This window comes from Drosophila busckii, chromosome 2R (assembly GCF_011750605.1).
Source record: "Drosophila busckii strain San Diego stock center, stock number 13000-0081.31 chromosome 2R, ASM1175060v1, whole genome shotgun sequence".
Taxonomy (NCBI): domain Eukaryota; kingdom Metazoa; phylum Arthropoda; class Insecta; order Diptera; family Drosophilidae; genus Drosophila; species Drosophila busckii.
The window spans coordinates 15,416,162-15,437,222 of NC_046605.1; the positions used below are offsets into that span (position 1 = coordinate 15,416,162).

General features: G+C 33.6%; 1 protein-coding gene and 1 non-coding gene across 2 annotated transcripts; both read left to right on the forward strand.

The window, feature by feature from the left end:
* The first annotated feature begins 1,987 nt into the window (after window positions 1–1,987).
* On the forward strand, window positions 1,988–2,828 carry LOC108594892 (trypsin beta). The gene has a single exon (XM_017980030.1). It carries the CDS (start codon window positions 2,049–2,051, stop codon window positions 2,826–2,828), a length of 780 nt encoding a protein of 259 aa, XP_017835519.1. The 5' UTR covers window positions 1,988–2,048.
* Window positions 2,829–13,462: 10,634 nt separating this feature from the next.
* On the forward strand, window positions 13,463–13,534 carry Trnae-uuc. Its single transcript has one exon. It is a non-coding gene; the product is annotated as a tRNA-Glu (tRNA).
* Window positions 13,535–21,061: the final 7,527 nt, after the last annotated feature.

Consider the following 21,061-nt stretch of genomic DNA (forward strand, 5'->3'; position numbering starts at 1 on the left):
CATACATGATTGCTGGCACGTTGTTGTGTTGCGAGTTGTGTTGCGGTTGCAACTTCTGCGACAGTCGTTCGCACATTGATTTATTTTTGCAACAACAACAATAATTAAAATTTGCTGCTGCTGCCTGCCCAAGTAGTCACTGCATTTATGAGTGACTGCGCCAAAGAGTAGGCTACAATTGTTTTCGCTTAATTATACGCAATTTTCCCACGAACGATGATTGCATAATAAACTAATTGACTGCAAACAATTCAATCACAATGAAATTAAAAATAAAACCATATACTGCATATGAAACAGCAATTTCACTTTTATTTAAAATGTTTTTACAACACTTGTGCATTTCTTAGTACGCAAATGGACTTGCTTGCCATTTAAAATGAGTTTATTTTTATTTATTTATTTAATGCCTACTATAAATGTTTACAAAAAGTATTTAAAATTAAATTTAAGAGTATTTAAAAATTAAGTATTTGTTTTTATTTAAATTTGCTAAGTTTATTAATTGGCAGTGTTAAACAGTTAGTGGAAAATGTATAAAAATTCAATAAATGACATTAGCAATATTTATATTTACGCTGTAATTAATTAATTTAATTATTCAAACATCGGTTTCAGTGTTAAATAAAGATTTTTTTAATATTAGTTCGATCAACGAAAAATCCCCTTGAAAAAACTTCTCAACAAATCGTTGAATTAGCTCAGTAGTTTTATTTTATTTATTTTTTTTTTCTATCAGCCTCAATGCCCAAAAGTTTACTCATACTAGAACCAGCAGTTTTACATTTATTGCATACAGTTAATTAAAATAAAAACATACAAATTTGATTAAATTTTAACGCCAACTAAAAGCTGAAAATGCTACCGCTAATTCGAGGCTTAAATTATTCATATACATATTTATACGCTTTGCCATTTATCAATAAATAAGTTGAAATATTAAATTATTTATTAAAATTGTATATAATTTATATTTCATTCATTTGATTGTGATTATTTGGCTTTTTATATTAATTGTTAGAGTAAGAACAAGCTGCTTTAAAATAAATTGCCGATCGAATAAATTCGATGGAACTTCGTTGCTTTATTAAAATTTTTTAGTTAGTTAGTCGATGGCCTTGTAGCTAACACTCAGCACCTTTAGTTATTATATTATATTTTTGTATAATAATTAAGCTTGTAAATAAATTATATTTATTAGTAGCTAAATTCAAGAGCAACAATAATAATTTTATGCTTTACTAAAAAGAATACAGACCAGATTACACTTATTTTTTAATTTTGTAACAATTATTTGGATAATTTTATTTTATTGTTGCTATAAGATAAGAAATCTTTATTAAAGTTTAAACTGTTAGCACATTGATGCGTTGCCAGCTTGGAATTAAAACTTGATAAAGTTAAGCTTGTATTTTTAGTATTTGGATTGCTAAAATAAAGTTTATAACATTATAATGCTGCTTTGTTTTTTTTAAATTTAAAATTATAGTAGCTGCTTTTATGCAATATTATTTGCAATGTAATAAATAAGAAATAATTTATTAATAAACGAATAAAGACAAATGAATTAATGCATGAGTCTGCAATTAATGCTTAATGCATTATTTATTAAACTTTAAATGCAATTTCTTTATAAACAAGAGTGTGAAATTAACTCATTGCCATGTTAACTGTATTTAGTAAATAATATTTACATAATGCGGCGGCTGCTTGCGTAGCAAACACGCCTCGTTTTTTGAGCTTTGAAGGTGACTGGGTCAACGTCAGACAACAGGTGTGAGTAAAGGTAAATAGTTGAACAAAAATGCGTTGATAAGGCGGCGGTTGAACTTGAAATAATTGGCAAAACTGGTTTATTTTTTTGTTGAGTTTGTTGACATCGGCGCGTTATCGCAACTGATAAATTACAACATCGATATAAAAGGCAAAAGCAATGATGGGCAGCTAGACAGAGTTACGACAACGAGCTGGCAGTAAAGATGATGAAGCGTACACTTGCTATTTGCAACATTTTATGGCTGCTGCTGCTGCTGGAGGCGACCACTGCTATGTACGATGGGCGCATTGTGGGTGGCGAACTGACGGATATACGCGATTTTCCATATCAGGCATCGATACAGCTGCATGGGCAGCATATTTGCGGCGGCGCCATAATCGGCGATTACTTCATATTAACCGCTGCCCATTGCTTCGAGGAGCCTTTTGATGTGCTCGACTACAGCGTTCGGCTGGGCGCCAGCGAACATGCAACTGGCGGCGAGCTGCTCAGTCTGCGTCAAATCATACGCCATGGTGGCTATAACACTCTAACGCACGATAATGACTTGGCGCTGCTGTTGCTCAATGCTCGGCTTAATTTCAGCAGCGCGCAGCTGCAGGCAGTGCCGCTGGCCAGCACTGAGGATGTACTGACGCCTGCTACGCTGCTTTATGTCAGCGGCTGGGGCTATCAGAGCGAGCAGGGCGAGGAGGGCGTCTCGGCGGCGCTGCGCTTTGTCGATGTTGCACTTGTTGACGCCACCGTCTGTCGTCATGCCTATCGCAAAGTGCTGCCCATCACACAGCGCATGCTCTGCGCCGCTAGTGCCGGCCATGATGCCTGCCAGGGCGACTCGGGTGGTCCTTTGGTGGGCTACCAGGCGCAGAGCACGCAAGGCAAGCTCTATGGCATTGTCTCCTGGGGCTTAGGCTGTGCTCAGGCCGACTTTCCGGGTGTCTACACAAGCGTGGCGGCATTTAGAAATTGGATTGATGCCCAGGTGGGCGCCTGGGGCTGGAATACGCTGCTCAACAGCTGGAGCGCACTACAGCGCAGCACTGAGCGCTGAGTTCTCAAAATGTTTGTTTCGTTTTCAATTAGTATAAGCTAAATATTATGTACAAATATAGCGTAAAATACAAAAATTTACAGTTTAGCATATATTTCTCATATTTATTTATTTATATAAATGTATGCTTATAGTTAAAACTAAAGCTGCATGCGCATATATTACTAAAAGAGTTGAGTTGGTTATATCTATTTACAATTGGTTTTATTATAATTCATTTATTTATTTATATTGCAATTCACTTCGAGAATCGTAAGCTAAACTTTCAGCAACTGGCATACAACTCTTACTATTAATAAAATTTATCGATACTATCGACATAATTTGTTAACTTGGACTATCAGGACTATCAATGACTCGACTACTCAATCTTAAGCCATTCGAGCAACTTTAATATTTAAAGGCTGACTGCAATCTTTTCTTTTATTATTATATCATATTAAATTACAGTAGTTTTATATGTTTACTTTTTCCGTGAGCAAACAAATTTGAATTTGGTCAGCAGAGACGAAAATATATTAAAAAAAATTGTTGTCAAATTTTGTGACTTATAAAATTAATATGAAGGGCTTAGAGCTATAAATGCAATATTGTTAGTAAATGATTTAACTGAATTATGTTAAAGTAAAATTTAATTTACTTTCAAATAATTAACATACAGTGGAGCTCAAACTGGTGGTCGTGGCGACTTGAAATTTTTCAAATACTGCTTAGACCACTACAAAAATAATAAATTAAAAAAAAAATCTTTAATTAAGGTTAAGCTCTAAATAGATTTGCCCAAATTTTATATATATAAATCGAAAGTTAGTTTCAGATTTAGAAAAAGAGCTCTAAAATTATTGCTATAAAATAAAATAAATAAATAATAAAAATTACATTAAAAAAAACCTTGAATTTACACAAGCTACTAGCTAAAATCAAGTCATTTTTTTTTAATATTTACATTTAACTATTTTTATTTAGCTGTATATTTTATTTGTGTACAAGGATTTTGTGCATAGCAACTCATTTGCCGTGTCTATATTTTGCTTTATTTTTTATTATTATTTACAATTTACATTTGTTTGTTGGCAAACTTAATTACTGCTCCCTAATAACAGCTTAACCTACTTTAGCATAAAAGGAAGAAAGCAAGGAAAAAGAAGAACTGCCACACTAGATAAAATTATAAATAATGTGCTGCTTTATTTAGCCGCAGACGTATGTTAGTAATTTAAATTAGAAAAATTAAAGCAGCTCGTAGTCTTAGTACTAGCTTTGAATTTATGAACATTGCGCTGCATAACCAAAGCACTCACACAACTTTAATCACTCTTATCTCAGCACTTAAGATTCAATTACAAAAATGCTGCAGCTTGGCTTACAACAATTAGGCAAGTGAGGCCATTAGGTGCTTAGTTTTGGGCCAAGAGCTGAGTGCTCATAATTCACACAAATATGTGTGTGTGTGTGTGCATATGTGAGTGTGTGTGTGTGTAGCAAAAATGCAGTGAGCGAGTGAGCTGAGCTTAAATTGCATAGCTTGAAATCTAATTCAAATTCAATGAATATGTTAACAACACAGAGTCTGGGCAAATAAATTGTAGCCCTGGCATGCAGAGGCGCAAATATCAAAATGCAAGTCAAGCACACAGACACACGCACAGACACACACATACACACATAGACGTGTAGTATTTCATTATGAGATAAAACAAGCTGCACTGCAAGAGCTACAACAACAACAACTACTTATTAGTTTAGACAAAAATAAATTGCATAAATATTTAAGGCCAGCAAACGTGGCCAGAGCGTGTGTGTGTGTGTGTGGTCAGCAAAAGGGCAACAGCAACTCAGTGAGTACGTTTAGGTTAGTTGCCCAGGTCGCTCGCTCTCTCTCTCTCTCTTTCTCTGGACTACATATCACAGAGATTTTAATTTGTTTTGCCGTTAAGCAAACTGTATAAGTGTCTGACCAGCTGACGATAAGGCACACATCTTGCTAATTGTTTCATTTTGCCAGGCAGCTCAGTAAACATTTCACAACATACACACACACACACACACTTACATGTGTCTGTGTCTGTGTATTTTCTAAAATTTCAATTTGCTGCTGCTGCTGACACATCATGGCTGTTGCATGCTAATTGTACGCCAGCAATTAATTAAACATGCCTTGACTGGCACTAGAACTTAATAAACTCAAAATGACAAGCAAAATGTTGCAACGTTTCTATTGCAACTAAAGCAAAGATTTACAGACAAGCTTAGCTAACATTTTGTTTGCTGTCTTTCTTCAATTGCGAAAAGAGTTGAGCTACAATTGCTAAATCAATGGCTAATCAAATAAAAATAATTACACAGCAGCATAGAATTTATAAAAGTAAAATTTGTATATAAAGTTAATACTTTATAAAATATTTATTAGTCAGCCATTCAGCGCTGTTGAGCTATACTTTAGCAAATAGATTTTATTATTATTGACAGCTTAGCGCAACTCAAAAATCGAAGAGCGCTTGGCACGTGCAACTGCAAAAATGATAAAAGCAACGAAGAGAAGCAAAGCAGCATGAAGAGCGCGCGTACACTGAGAAAAAAACACAGCTCACAAAATCACAAAACTTAATTGGCACCTTTTTCGCAACTTTAAATTAATTCTTTGTGTTATCTTTTCTTATCTAAACTTTTGTTTCAGTTCACAGCGCAGTCGCTGAATACAAGCGCAGCAGAGCAAAGAAGCATGAAGAGCGCGCGCGTACACTGAGAAAAAACATAACTCACAAAATCACAAACATAATTGGCGCCTTTTACGCAGCTTTAAATTAATTCTTTGTGTTATCTTTTCTTATCTAAACTTTTGCCTCAGTGCACAGCGCAGACGCTGAAGACAAGCGCAGCAGCCAAAAACGTAGATAAGCAAGCAAAGCATGTGAGCAATTGTTTCGTTCTCTTTTTTTTGCCAGCAGCGCAGCAGCAGCAGCTGCAGATCTGCGCCAAGGGAGAGAGAGAGTGAGCGCAAGAGAGAGCGCTTGCGTGCATAAATGAAAAAATGGCTACCGTTATGTCAAATGAATTTTGTTGTTGTTGTTATTGTTACTGCGCTTGCTCTTGTTGTATGAAATGCAACACGATTAATAATAAGCTCAGCTTAGCTGCAATCAATTTAATAAATACAAGTTAATTATTTTAAAATGCTGTTATAAATGCATGAAAATAGTGTCTGCCAATTACCGCTGCTAGAAGTAGCGTTTATATTTATTTATATAACTGTAGGATTAAAGTTAAAACTTAAGCTTCAGGGAGGCAGCGTTGGCTACTGGGGCCTACGGCTAGGAATGTGAGGATGTTTCGCTTACCATTATTTTTTTTTAACTAGTGTTGAGTGATTTCTACTTTTACATATTTACATTTTAACATATTTATTGTTTTCTTATACGTTCATAATTTCCAATATGTATGTTCTGCTTAAGCCAGTGGCACAGCTGGAGATAATTTGAGTTTAGGAAAAATTAAAAGTTTTTTTCATGCAACAACAACAAAAATTATGCGAATTTTTATTGTTTTGTTTTTATGAGTTGGTTTTGATAACTAGCATAAGATTATAAGCAATATTATTTAGAAGTTATGTTAAATGCAAATTGTTAAAGTTTTTCTATGCAAAATAATTTTATACAATAATTTGGTGCTGTTCGCTTAACTGCTGCTAGAAATAAAATTTAGCAAGCGTAAATTGAAAAGAAAATTGGCTTAAATTTATTGTTTGGCTTGAGCAGTAATAAAAGAATTATTGTCTGGCTGTCTCGGCTCACATGTCGTATGCTTGCTTTTTATTTACTCTGCCTGGCGCTTTAAACAATAATTGTTGCAACTTAATTGTTGCAACGGTTTTGGGCAACGCAGCCGCCGCCTCACGCATCATAAAATGCCGCAGTGCATAAATCTTTGACAGGCGTGAGAGTTAATTGCGAGGGTGGCAACATCAATTACACTTCCCCAAGTTGGGGCTCAGTTGCAAGCCCCAACTCTTGCCACAAGCTCATGACACATAAATTATGTAGTAATTTTTTTACTTCTTCGTTTTTTTTGTCAAGCAGCAGCAACTAGCAGAACGAATCACGCACACAATGAAAATCGTGCGACTTTATTATAAAATGCGTGTTTATTATGCGACGGGCGGCGAGAAAACCAGTGTTGCATAGCGTAGCAAAAATGTCAGTATTAAGCGTGAAATTAATTACAAACGCTTACTTACGTTAAATATTTGCGCAAAACCTTGCGCTACGTCAAAACTTTACGAGTAGAGAGTCAAGTTTTCAACGCCTCGACCCACAAAACTGTGGCAGTGGCAGTGGCAGCCATAAGCTCAGCCACTTTGTTAGTGTTAAAACGAGACGCGAGCGAGTGCCCATTTATAAAAAAAAATATGCTGGCATCGTTTGCTGAACATTTCATTTGTCATGCTTTTTGCTTGCTACCTGTGCTACCTGTGCGAGCTGCCACGCCCACTCGCGCTTCATCACGCATATGTTGCCTTACATTTTGACTGATTGCACAGCAGCGACGACAACAACAACAACAACAACAGCGCAAAAAAATACATCTTATGCATATATATATATATATATAGACTATATATATGCATGTATATGAGGCAAAGCGGCTGTGTCGAGTGACAGCCACTGCTAACGGTAAAGTGTTGCAAATAGCTTTTTTGCGTTTTTGAATAATTTATAAGATGTGTTTACTCTTGAAACCAAGTGACTAAGTGTTGCCACGCTTGCCTCCCCCCGCAGCACACTGGACAGCCCGAGCTGCTGCTGCTGCTGCTGGCAAATGAAACACGATAATTTACTTAGGTGCAAAGGCAGCAACAACAACAGCAGCAGCAGCAGCACCAAGCGCAAGTCTTGCAACAGCAATGACAGAAAAAAAAATTGTTTGAGATTTGCCTTTTTGCATACTTATGCAAACATAAAATGTCTAACTGACTGGATTAACTGGACAACAGCTGCTGCTAAATGAAGCTTTAACGAAAGCAAATTATCTCTTGCCAAATGGAAGTTGCCGCTGCCCCAAACCAATTTGAATAAAATTGTATTCGTTGCAATATTTTGAAAGTTAAGCATGCAAAGAAAAACCTCAAACCAAAACCAGGCAACACAGATTTTCTACTTTTGAAGGCAAATATTAAAATATTAAACAAGTCTATAACTTTGTATCCCAACCAATATATTTTCTATGATTTTGGCTGCAGAGATTTCAAACATAAGTCGCTCAACATTTCTGTGGCACTGCTAAATAATTGTATTATTATTATTGAAGCATTATTGCTATTGACAATCTTTAAATAATATTATATAACACCTTATTTATTTTTTTAATGTTGGCTATGAACAGTCAACAGAAAAATAAATTGATTGCAAAAAAGAGTTTCAAACTAAATTAAGCCAATATTAAAATTTAAAAGCGTAACTCGACTTCTTAGTCCTGAACAACTGAAAAACAATTTGTATACACTTTAATATTTTTAATTTCAAGAACAATAAACGCATTGCTCATATTTAAATTAAAATTAAATTTGGGCTTATACTGAAAAACTCACAAATTTAAATCAATGAATACAAATTGCATGGAAGGTGCTAAGAGTTAGCGCAAAATGCAATTACAATAATTTAAAACTCTGTCAACGAATTGGTTGGTAGGACTAGCTCAGCATTATAATAAAATCATTTTATATCAGAGCTCGTTTAATTTTTTGACTGCAAAGAAAGTTAGAAGCTGAGCACGATTGTGAGAGAGACTTACAAGTATTTTAAATAATTAACAACAAAAAGTTAAAGTTCTACATCTACATTCGTGTCTTGAAATCAAAGCAGTAGCTTTGTTTATATAAATAAAAAATATTTTTAAACTGCTACTGCATATGAATTCACTGTAGAAATGTTTATGTACATCAATTAAACAAACATCAAACTAAATATGCTTAATTTTTGCCACAATTAATTTCATGCCTATACAATTATTTTTAGTATGAGTCGTATACGTAATATGAGTTTACTTTGGCGTATATTTTTCGCTTCCCTGTCCGACAACTAATTGTGCTCATTATCTGCTAAATGTTGGCAAATTTATGTAACGCACACACCTGATTTGATTACCCGTACGTGTTAGCCTGACAACTTGTGGGAAGAAGTAAAAGAAGAAGAAGTTGCGGTCCAATTGAGTTGCGCCCAACCAGCAGATGACACAAAAAAGAGAGCGGCGCTCATAAAGCATGTTAAATGCTTAAAAACTCACACACACACAATCACACAACTGCGGGCTTTGTGTGTGTGTGAGTTTGAGACTCATTAAAAATTCGTAGAGCGTTCTAGTAAATGTTCATGTTTTGCATAAAAATTCCTGCAAAAAAGGACATGGCCACAATGTGATGAGCTTAAGTAGCTTTCTATTTTATTTTTTTCTAACATTAAGCATACGTGTGCGTGTGTGTGTGTGTGTGTGTGGGTTGCTGTACGTGTGTGGTTGTAAATTGAATTGGACTTAACAAAAGCAGCGGCAACATCATAATTAGCTACAGTTTGACTAACAATGACTAAAAATTTATATGCAAAAATTAAATAATTTAAAGCATAATTATATTAAAAAAATGCAGCAATGTTTGAATAAATTAAATCGTATTTAAGCTCTATATCTCACCGTTTAATAGTTATGGGCATTTAAAGAACAAAATATCCTGCAAAAAATAAAAATTAAATGTTTATATAGTTTGACATGATTTTTAAAAGTAAATAAAAATTTTAAAAACTTTTATCAGTTGCTTAGAGCATATTGGGTGGGTGTGGGCTTCAAGTTGACAAGAGCGACATAGAGTAGCCAAGGATATCAAGTTAAGGCAGCAGCCTAGCCAAGCATAACAGCTATATAATATATTATGTTTAGTTATTATTTATTTTGTGCTTGACCGCTCATATAGGGCAAATCAATAAAGCAAATCTATTAATTCATTTGTTACAATATTATTTGTTTTACTTTTTGTGTACATTATAAAATAATAGTTGTAATGCTTTAAGAATAAATGCAAATACAAGATAATAAATGTTTTCAATAACTTACTAATATTAATATCTCCCAAAAAAAAAAAATAGTTCAATACTTTAATAATTAAACCAAAGCTCTAATCTGCATTTGGTATATTCTTAATATAACATGCAGCTTTGTAATGTAAACTCATATACAAGCGCTTATTACACATAGCAAGCAGCTTCGTAATGTAACCATTTGATATTCACTTGCTTAGGCTCTCACGCTCTCAAGGTTTCTTAATTTCTCGCTACGAGCGCTTTTTACACGCTAACCATTGATATTCACCGCTAGGCTCTCACGCTCTTTTACTCTCGCGCTCTCAGTTTTTCAGTTCGGTTCGGGTCAGCAACGCAGGCGCAAGTGAGACGTTTTAAGTGCGCAAGTTGCAGTGATTAAAATTAGTAAATAATACTAAACAAAGGGTCTAAAGTGAAATTAAGTGAGGTGTAAGTGTTTTAAGTGTTATTATCTAAGCAATGAGCTTCTAAATAAGTGAGTGAAAAGTGAAGTGAAAAAAAGATGGCGACTGCATTAAAAAAAGTGCGTAGGCGCGGGGAGCGCTAGGTGCGTAGTGGTCAGTTAATATTCTTATTTGGTTTTGTGTGGTAATACGAAGGCAATGTCGATAATATAGATTAATAAATGTGTGTGCAGAATAATTGTTCGGATCCCTTCTCCTTGGATATTATTTTTTTGTAGTTACGGTGTGTGTCGCATAGTATAGGATGCGTGGAGAAGGAAGAGAGAAGAATAGCGGTGCGAGACTCTAGCTCTCGGTTCCTGTATGTGGTTGTGTGTTCTTTGTGTTCACAGTGTGTTATGTGTTTGTCTGGCTTGGTGGTGTGTGTTGTGATGTGTGGGGGCGGGTGCGCTGTTTCAGATAGAGCGCTTTTAAAAAGAGCGCTTTTCCCTGCGGGTTGGGTTTATTCTCTCTGTGTTGGTCGCCATTTTATGTTACTTAAAAAATTCATGTTATTCATATAAATAGTTGTACGACCAAGGAAAGACCGGCTGGAGTTCAGTCCCGCCTGCTGCACTTTATGAGTTGTCCCTGGCTAAAAACACATATAATGGTGCCAAAACATGTGTGTAACATATAAGACTCGCAGTGAGAAATCCTGAGGTACACACAAATAATGTGTGGTGAGCTCGCTCTCGCTCCTCGCGGCTGTATACCGTGATGTGTGCTTCAATTTGATTGCCATAGTCGAATTATTTGCGATATTATGATAAATATCAGCACGCGACGACGTCAAGATAGCAGAATTGGTCGAACTAACTGTGCTTCATGTATTTCTTTCCTGAGCGTTCAGCGCAGCGGTTTGAGATTTATTTTAAGCTGCTGTTGATTTGAAAGTATTTGAAATATTATTTCATAACAGCTTTAATTAAATGTTATATCTGTGTCTGTTATTTATTACATTTTAACTTTTGATTAGATATTAAGGAACTGAGTTTTAGTTCTAAAACGCAATCATAAACGCTTGAGTTGCTAAAAATTTGAAGCTCAGTATTCCTTTTTGCCTGTTATGTCAACAACTTTTAATCTTTTTTATTTATATTTCAGGGGAGCTCAGCTCAGCTCAGGAGTCACTACGACCAACAATGGAGAGCACAAACGAATTTGAGTGGGAATTATAGATTCTCGCATTACTGAGTAAGTTAATTTTTCATACAAAATGCTTTAAATGCCCATATCTTCTTGATTATTCTTCATAGAATCATATAAGCTTAAGTAAGAAATGAAATGCAAAAATTAAATAATTTAAAACATATTTGTATAGTATAAAAATTTATCAATGTTTGAATTTTATTCAAATTACCGCTTAATAAATACAACGTCTTAAATAATTTAGTATATTTTTATTTAATATAAATTAAATCGAGCTAAAGCGTTGAGCAATGTTTGACTTTTATTATTATTATTGCTAAATATATGTTTAAATATTTATTTATTTTATTTAGTAGTCCTTATTTACTTGCAGCTAATAACAGTATTTGTCAATAACTAACAGCCAAATAGCAGTATAAATATAAATCACAAGAAAATAAATACAACAACAATTTTTAGTAGTAGCTGACATTTGATTTAGCCAAAGCTTAGCAAAAGAGCAAACGACTAAGCAGGAAATGCTATTGAAAATCACGTAATCACACACACACACACACACGCGCGCACATGTATAGAGCGCACATAAAATTTAATTTCAATGCTTATCATTTTTGTTGATTTTTATTTTCCACTGTTGTTTTTGGTCAACGCATACAAATGCAAAACGGAAAAAGCATGAGGGATATATTCGAGAATCAGGAAATTGCTAGACATCAAATAAAGCTGATAACGTAACTTAGCCGTCTAACTTACAATATATGTGTGTGTGTGTGTGTGTTCTGCCGATGTCAACAATTCAAAATCATTGCACTGATGACGAGGCAAACAGCCGTTTGAGCAAATGTGTGCGCTACAGCAAAAAAAAAAGAAGAGAAAAATTCAATTTTGCAATATGACATCCGGCTAACCAGCCACAGAGACACACACACACCAATACACTTGTACATATGTGCTGCGTGTGCACATGTCGTATACTTAACGCCGCAGCGCTTAAGCAAAGATTAGATAGATTCTATAAGTTAAGTCAACAACTAACGTTATTGACATGTCCAGCCATTGTTACCAGCTACCGTTATCAGGCTGCTATATAGCATAAAGCAGTGCAAGCTGTGCAAAGCAGTGAACTGCACTTAAAGAGAGTTTGCAATTGAAACTTTTGTGTAATTGGGCAAATTGTAATTTAAAAAAATATTATCTAAATTTTAGGCTCACGAATTAACAGAAAATTATGCAATACAATAATGACTACAAATATGTTTTTGAATTTTCATTTATTTTTGCATTAAAAAAGTGCAAATTGAAAAGTGCAATAGCTTTCAATTTGTTGCAACTGCAAGTGTCAAAGATGAGCGCATGAGACAAAAATAATGCGCTATTTTTAGAAATGTTAGTAATACAATATTTCACTCAAGTGTTCGAATATATCCCATATTGTCTAGTGGTTAGGATTCCGGTCAGCCGGAAGGCCCGGGTTCAATTCCCGGTATGGGAAACTTTACAAGTTCAAAATTATTTTTTATTTATTTATTATATGCCATGCTAAGCTAGTTTTGAATATGGCATTACTATTCAAATTATTTGCATGTCTTACAATTAGATAGTCAAAAATTTCTGCCTTTTAAAATTGTTAGTTGTTATTACTATGCTTTACTGTACTGTTTTGGACCAGGTACATTTAATTAATTGTGCAGCATATAATTTTTTTTTGTCTATAGTATTTTTTAGAGTTTGCTTACTAATTGTTACTATTTTTGAAATTAGCAATATTTGCTAATTGTACTTTTTACAAGCATGTTCTCATTTTATTTTTTGTCAACACGCCTTTATTTATTTTTTAATTAGTTGCTCATTATGTACATATATATGCAGCTGTATTATTTAAATATCCAAAAACACGATAAAAATTGATGTGAAATCTAGCTAAAATTCAGATCTTCTAGCTAAGTTTTCCATATCCCATATGGTCTAGTGGCTAGGATATCTGGCTTTCACCCAGAAGGCCCGGGTTCGATTCCCGGTATGGGAAGTTGTTACTTTTTTTTAATTTCATTTCGTTTTTATGTTTTGCGATTAAAGTTTAATAAATAGCAAACTATCAAACATATAAGGTGCTAACTTTTCGTTGAATCAAGTGGAACAATCGTTAAGAGATAGACGAGCGGCTGTGGGGTAATGTACAAAGCCTTCCATTTGGGCTGTTAGCGCTTTTGCCCAACTTCAAGTGGAAAATAGTTGCATGCAACACATTTTAGGCACTTGCTGCGCGGTTTGCCACCCACAAACACACACACACAAACACATGTGTGTAGCTCAAAATATGAGCAAGCTGGTAACGAAAATTTAATTACACTTAATTAAGTGCAAAAAAGAATTTCTACAATGCTATTAAAATGTGCTACAAAATGGTTTTGGTTTGCGCCTGTCTCACTCTCTCTCTCTCTCTCTCTCTTTACTATATATTGCTATCTCTCTCTGTTGTGTGCACATTTATAGTTGAAGTATGCTTGTGAACTAAAATGTACTTTGCATTTATTAGAACATTTTTGCGGCATAGCCATAAAAATGCTTTGTTGGAAATTAGTTTAAAGCAAAAAGTTGTTGAGCTCAGGCAAACATATAACACACATTATAATAGTAATATTAACTATTTTTTATTAACTATGCATGCTTAGCTTTTAAATTAGTTTTTCAATTAAAATTGACAAAGCAGCGCTTTGTGCTATAAATGAAAAATTATTGTCATACTTTTGGCTTTCGTTATTTGTTTAGCTTGAGCATAAATTTATTTAATGTCATTTAGTTGAATCGTAAATTACAGTTTCGTTGAGAATAGACACTAAACTATGTAAATAAATTTATGTTCATTTGTGTGCTACCTCTAAAAGGCGTAAGCATTAAAAAAAATACTCACTTTTTATTATGGTTATGGCAAAGAAGTCTCTGCCGTTTATACCAAGTCGTGTCTTTGTTCATAAAAAGTCGTCTACACATAAATCTGATGAATACTTTTTTGCAAATGGGGTATACTGAATAATTTTCAAAAATATAGAAAAAACATTAAAAATATAAATCATCTTATAAATTTATAAAAGGCAAGAATATAAGCTTATTGAATTAATTATTAATTTTAAATAACAAGTTTAATAGTAATTTAAAATATTTAAAAATATATAGGCGACCAGAGCTCAAGATAAATTATTTTTTAATAAATTATTAAGCTGGAAATGTTACATTTGGCAGCTTAAAATAATTATGATATTTTATAATTATCGATTATTCATATTAAAAAAGAAGCTGGTCACACTAAATAAACATAAAGTGGTCTTAAGATTATTAAATGTCATAAAAAAACAGATTACAGTCTTAAGTAATAATAATAATAAAAATAATAAATAAAATATTGTAAAATAAATAAAAAAAATAAAATAATATTTATAATTTGGGCTTCTATAGTTTCTGTGTTGAAAGCATTTAAAACTTTTATTTTTAAAAATTAATTTAAAGTGCAGCTCGCTCCTTAGTGAATTGTTGATTGGCTTGAGTTTGATTTAAAAGTTCGAAGCAAGCTTTATATATAGTCAATATCAAGTATATCAAGTTTCTAACATAATTCTAATTTTAATAATGAGAAACCTCAGCAGTAACAAAAAACTTTGCAGGGTAGCCTGAAGCTCAGCAGCTCGTTAATAAGCAAGCGAAACTTAGTTTTGTTTATGAGCTATTTTTATTTTATTTTTCGTACTTTTGCTGACGCTCGGACTTGGACTCGGACTCTTGGACACTCGGACGCTGACAGCATGTGGCAGTAACTGCGGCTACTTAGCAGCAGCACATGCCGTGCAACGAATTTTCTCTCCGCACAGTCTGCAATGAAATTTGTGTATTTTGTTTTGCTTTTTTTTTTTTGTCTGATTGTTGTTATAAGCCGCTTTTTAGCTTTGGCCAAAACTGACAATCCGCGGCGGCTGTTACTTTTACTTATTTTGATTAAATTTACATAATTTTTTCTTTGGCTGCCTTAGTTTCATTTGATTGTATTTGTGAAATATGCCACAAGCTTAATGCCAAACTTGCGTTTGGAAATTTTATTTGCCTGCAGCTCCCAATATCGAGTGCAAATATTTCAATAGTACTGCAAACTTTGTAGCTTTTTGTCGGGCAAGTTAAATCAGCGTCAGCTATTTGCTATTTTCTATTGCTCTGTTCACTATTGGGCAATCTAATATGCTATTCGGCAAATCAAATACGAATATCTAGAGCTGCTATAATTTCTGCCTCTCAACACTTTTTTTGAGCCAAAGCTACAGTGAAGCCTACAAAGCAAAGGCCTACAGTCTATGCGGCTTGGCAGCTTTGCATTTCAAACGTTTTCACTGCATTTCGCACTACTTTGTCCTAACTGTTTTAATAGCATTGAGAGCAGCTCTCTTGAAACGCTTCGCTCTCTGCAGCTTGAAGTGGGCGCTGAGCATTTTACAGCTAGTCACACATACACTACTTTTTTATGAACCTAAAGCTGACTGACAGTTGAAATAATATTTGCGATCATAATGGATTTTTCCAATTTGAATATTATTACACACACACACAGAGCAAGAGTAAGAGAGTGTGAGTGAGTGTGCCAAAAAATTTTCATATTGCTTTAGTGTCTGGCATTCGACAAACAATTTTCTTGAGTAGTTCGCTGAGTTGCAGCTGCAGTTGCCTCGCATATTTTGCATTTGTAGTTAGCGAACTAAATTTTGTTATATTTGCTATTGAGCATGTGATGAGTTGTTAATGAAGTGCGTTGGCAAAAGTTAAATTGAAGGGGGGGCGCATTTGATTTGGGGCACGGCTCAACCAAAAGCCAGCAAACAGTTTCGCCATTGCCTTTGCCGCCACTGTGCAAGCACATTATCATCTGCCAGCAAATGACGTACAGAAGCTTAAATATTTGCCCAACTGTGTCTCAGCACAACAACAAACAAACAAACAACAACAACAACAATAACCGAATAGCCAAACAATCCAGCAGCAGCAGCAGCAACAAAACCAACAGAATGCCAGACCAGACCATAAGCAGTTGTTTGCCAGCTTGTTTGACTGTTGGGGGCTAGTATTGCGCATACGACATGCTAGCCAATGCTCAAATATTAAAAAATAAGCAGCGCATGTTGCTCGCCCCAGCACTGACTGCCAAACTAGTATGTGTGGCAATAATATTCACTGTGCGTTATGCCTAAGGCTAACACACACACACAAACACACAAACAACGAAGAGCGAGCAACCGACATTGTGTTGACATCAGCAAAAGTAATAAAACTTTAGGCATCGACTGTCTGTCTGTCTGTCTGTTTATCTGACGAACTGATTGACAGACGATTCTGCATGTTGCCAAGTATGCTAGTAACTTATTTATGTCGCTGGCTGTGTCAACAAATGTCTTTGATAAATAAACTCAAATATTAATCACTGCTACAGCATTGAATATACAATTAGTGAAATGAGCTTTAATCGCTGCGCTTTATTATAAAGACACAATGTTATGCACAATATAAATTAGTTAAAGTCATATTTAATAAGCATGCTCGAATCTAAAGATTAGCAACACTTGCATGAAAGTTTGAATTTTTTAGCTAGGGAATTAATTAATTATTCTGTGAATTTATAATGCAATAATGTGAGCATATTTTATTTGAAAATTAAGCAATTGATTTTATAAAAAATAAAATTTAAAAATAATACATATTATTTATTCATAATTTTTTTTTATAAAGCTGATATACATTTAATAAAATATCCCATTGGTATTCTAAGTGCAATTATTATTATTTAAGCAATACGCTAGCGGAAAGAAGCCACATGAAAGGGTAGGGCTGGGGTTGAGCCAGGGCTGAACTTGTTGTGTTTGCTATGCTAAATCGCGTCAAGAGATTTTTTATCTCAAAAAACTTGAGCTGGAATCTAAATTTTAAAAAATTGCAAGCTGTGCATTTTTATGAAAATAATTAATAATAATTATTTACAAAACATTAATAAAAGTAATTTAATTCTTTTAGAGTTTTTAATTACTAAAGAAATAGGAGATAAATAATTTTTCTGGGAATTTTTAATGCAATAATGAGAGTATATTTTATTAAAAAATTTATTTATTGATTTTATAAAAAAAAGGATAAGATAAGAAAAAGATTCATAATTTTTTAAAATTTTATATACATATATATTTAATAAAATATCTCTTTGGTATCTTTATGCACTTAACAAGAATTTAGTTTATCTTTAAGCAATATGCTAGAGGAAAGTAGCCACATGAAAGGAATTAATAATAATTATTTACAATTTATCAAAAAAAGTAACTTGTTAGTAAAGCAATAATTCTTTATATTTTTTAATTACTAAATTTGAAAAAGTAAACAAACTTTTTAAGATTTATAAAATTTTAATTTTCATATTTTATTATTTTTTATAATTTTTCAATTGCAATTGCTTGAATAAAAAATTACTTTTTTTTTTGATATATTTTACATAATTATTTATTTTCATTTGAGCAATTACAGCTTAAACCTAGTCAAACATATAATTGTTTTAAATTTTTTAAATACTAAATTTAAAAAAGTCAACAAACTTTTATAGAGCTCTAAAATTATAATTTTCTTATTATTTATTTAAGTTTTTTATTCTAATCAGACCAAGCTACTAAGCATTGTTCTTATTAAATGCAACTAATAAATGCAATTCCTTTTTTATTTAGTTTAATTGTTAAATATATGTCTGCAATTTCAACCAAACTGTAATTTCAGCTAGCAAATGAAAATTATATACACTTCAGTATGCTGCTACAGTTAACTGTATCGCGCATTAGTCTCAAATCAATGAGCAGTCCAATCAGTTCTAAGCCTTTTCCAGCGAAATTCGCATGCCCCTTGCGTATAGCAATGCCAATTTACTTCGTTATGGCATTAGAGATAAAGAAAAATTCACCTAGCGTCCGCGGAAATATTAGCCGCAAAAAGTTTCTTTTCTATTTTGAAGGCTGCGGCTGCCTCAACCTTCATTAATGGCTGGAGACTTGGCTTGTGGCTTGGCGAGCGAAGAAGAAATTGACATAAATAAAGCAAACGCAGCAAGCGAGTTAAACTGTAAGAAGAAAATTTGAAAAATCGCTGCGGCATGTGGCAGAGGCTGCCGTCAGCGGGGGGCGGGGGTACTAAGGAAAATGGACATGCTATGCATGCCGAGTGTTGTCGCATTTATTACCAGCAAAGCTCCCTTTTCAATATGCGGGAGGGGCGGGGTCTTTCCATATGCGTCTATAAGAAAATTCTTTATATAGTATTATGCCATAGCATACATATGTATATATATCTCAGTTGCTGTCGTTGCGTATTGCTACGTGCCGAATGGCAACTGAAAACTTTTTTAATTTAAAAAAAAATTCTGCTTCTTCTTATATTTTTTTTTTTTGCTACAAGCTGGTAAAGATGTTGTCGATGAGGCAATGAGTGTGTTCCAAGCCATGCGCGTTAAAAATTCAAGTCAAACTTACAGAATACAAAATAAATTTAAAAGCAAAGAGTTTGCATACAATCGTAGCGATTACTAGATAATGCTGATAATACAGCTAGCCATAGCTAAGGCACTCATTGATGATGAGATCTACTTAAAACTCTTTGAGCTTTAAGCACTTGCGCCATTTAATTTTATGCTTTATGCACTGGCATTCAAAATTTTATGCAGGGTATACAAAAGCAGCGTTTAAAGAATATTTGGCGCCGCGAGCTGTAAAGTTAATTTACAAACGAAACATTCCAAATGGGTCCCGGACCGAGCAGCAGCAGCAGCCGCCACAGTCGGTATAATAAATGCGAGCATAACTTTGATTCCGATTCTGGTTACGAAGCTGCAATTCGCACACAACTTTGGCCACTGTATCATATTTAACCTTACGCACAGACACAAGCATAAAAAAAACTGTGTTTGTGTGTGTGTGTGTGTGTGTATATTTCATAGTGTCGACAACAAGGCTGAACTGAACGTTATTGAAAAGAGCTGCTCATATTTCAAAGGGACAATCATGCGTATGACAGCCGCGGGCTGTCAATGTTCGGCTATTGCTATCATTGCTACATTGACTGTTGTTGCCAGGGCTACCAATGTGCAGTGGCAGCAGCAGCAGCAGCAGCCGCTGCTGGCGTTTTTTATTATTATAAGCCATGCTGTGCATATTATATTACCACACAAAAACTGTTAGCACATGCTTGAAGCTATGCAAAGAATGGCAAGAGTGAATGTTTGGCGGTCACAGACACAAGGGACTGCGCCTTGGACTTGGGGTTTGGCTTGCGCTTGGGCTTGGGCTTGGGCTTGGGGTGTGTACCCAATTGTCACTTAAAAATTGACATTTAAAATGTTTTGGTTTTTTAGGTTTTACATTTATTTTTTTTTACTTTTCTGTCTTGCGGGGTTGTTGAGCTTGAGCTGGGATATTGAACTGGCTGCTGAAAAATGAAACTTTGTGTTGAGTGCTGGGCGTAAAGTTGGAGTTTATAAATCTTAAAGACAAGAGTGGAACTGTGTTTTTGTTGATTTATGCTGACAGTGATTTAAGCATAAATATAGAATATATATAGCAAAAAAAGAAAATGTGTGACAATGAATTAACAATTTAGTTTATAGTGTGGGTAGGTAAGTTAAATTTATAGTAAATAAAAAAAAAAAACTGTTGAAGCTTTTAATGCATTACACCACAGAGCTCTTTTAATTTTTTACATATATTTTTAAGCTATTTTTTTTTCTAAATAAAAAATTAAAATTTAAAAATTTTTTTTTTTGCGTCGAGGTTTCATTATGGAATTTATTAAATAATACTTTGAATTTTTTGTTAGTTGTTATTTGCGCATAAATCGAAAAAGAGTTCACTCTTAATTTAATATTTTTTTATTTACTTAAATTATAAATTAATAAACTTAATTGCCTGTTTTTTAAGTAATTTAAAATGTTTTGAATTGATTTCAATGTAGCTGATTTTAAAGTTTTACAACATAAACATTTGCAATGCATATTAATAATAAAAAAATTGTGATACATTGAAGCAGTTTAGTTGAAGTTTATATATTTATATATTGTAGATATATTTTTTAACAAAATTAAATTAAATTTTTTTGAATACGAATTATCTGTAAAATATCTCAATCAAATGAATTTTAAACCATGAAATTGATTAAAAAAGTGAATACATATTTTATAAACTTTTAATGCTCAATATGTTGAGCTTATTTCTTGTTGCAATTAAGCGTATTTTTTATACAATATACTTAATTTAATTTAAGCCTTTGCCATCAAAATTGGTAGCATTACTTTTAATAAAAGTCGTTCAATTTAAGTTGTTTTGGATTTATGCAGCTAAATGAGTTTAATGTCTGCTAATTAAATATTGCTCTGCCACTAATTGAGCCTAAGCTAACCTATGATCTTATCTCGATTTGTTTCATAGTAAATTTTAAAGTGCGAATCGCTGAGACCGGCTTACAAATCAATGCAATTAGTTAAGAGCACTCATATATTCGTATG

Excerpts from the sequence above, each read along its gene's own strand:
- LOC108594892 (XM_017980030.1), top strand. The coding sequence starts at position 2,049 with ATGTACGATGGGCGCATTGTGGGTGGCGAACTGACGGATATACGCGAT.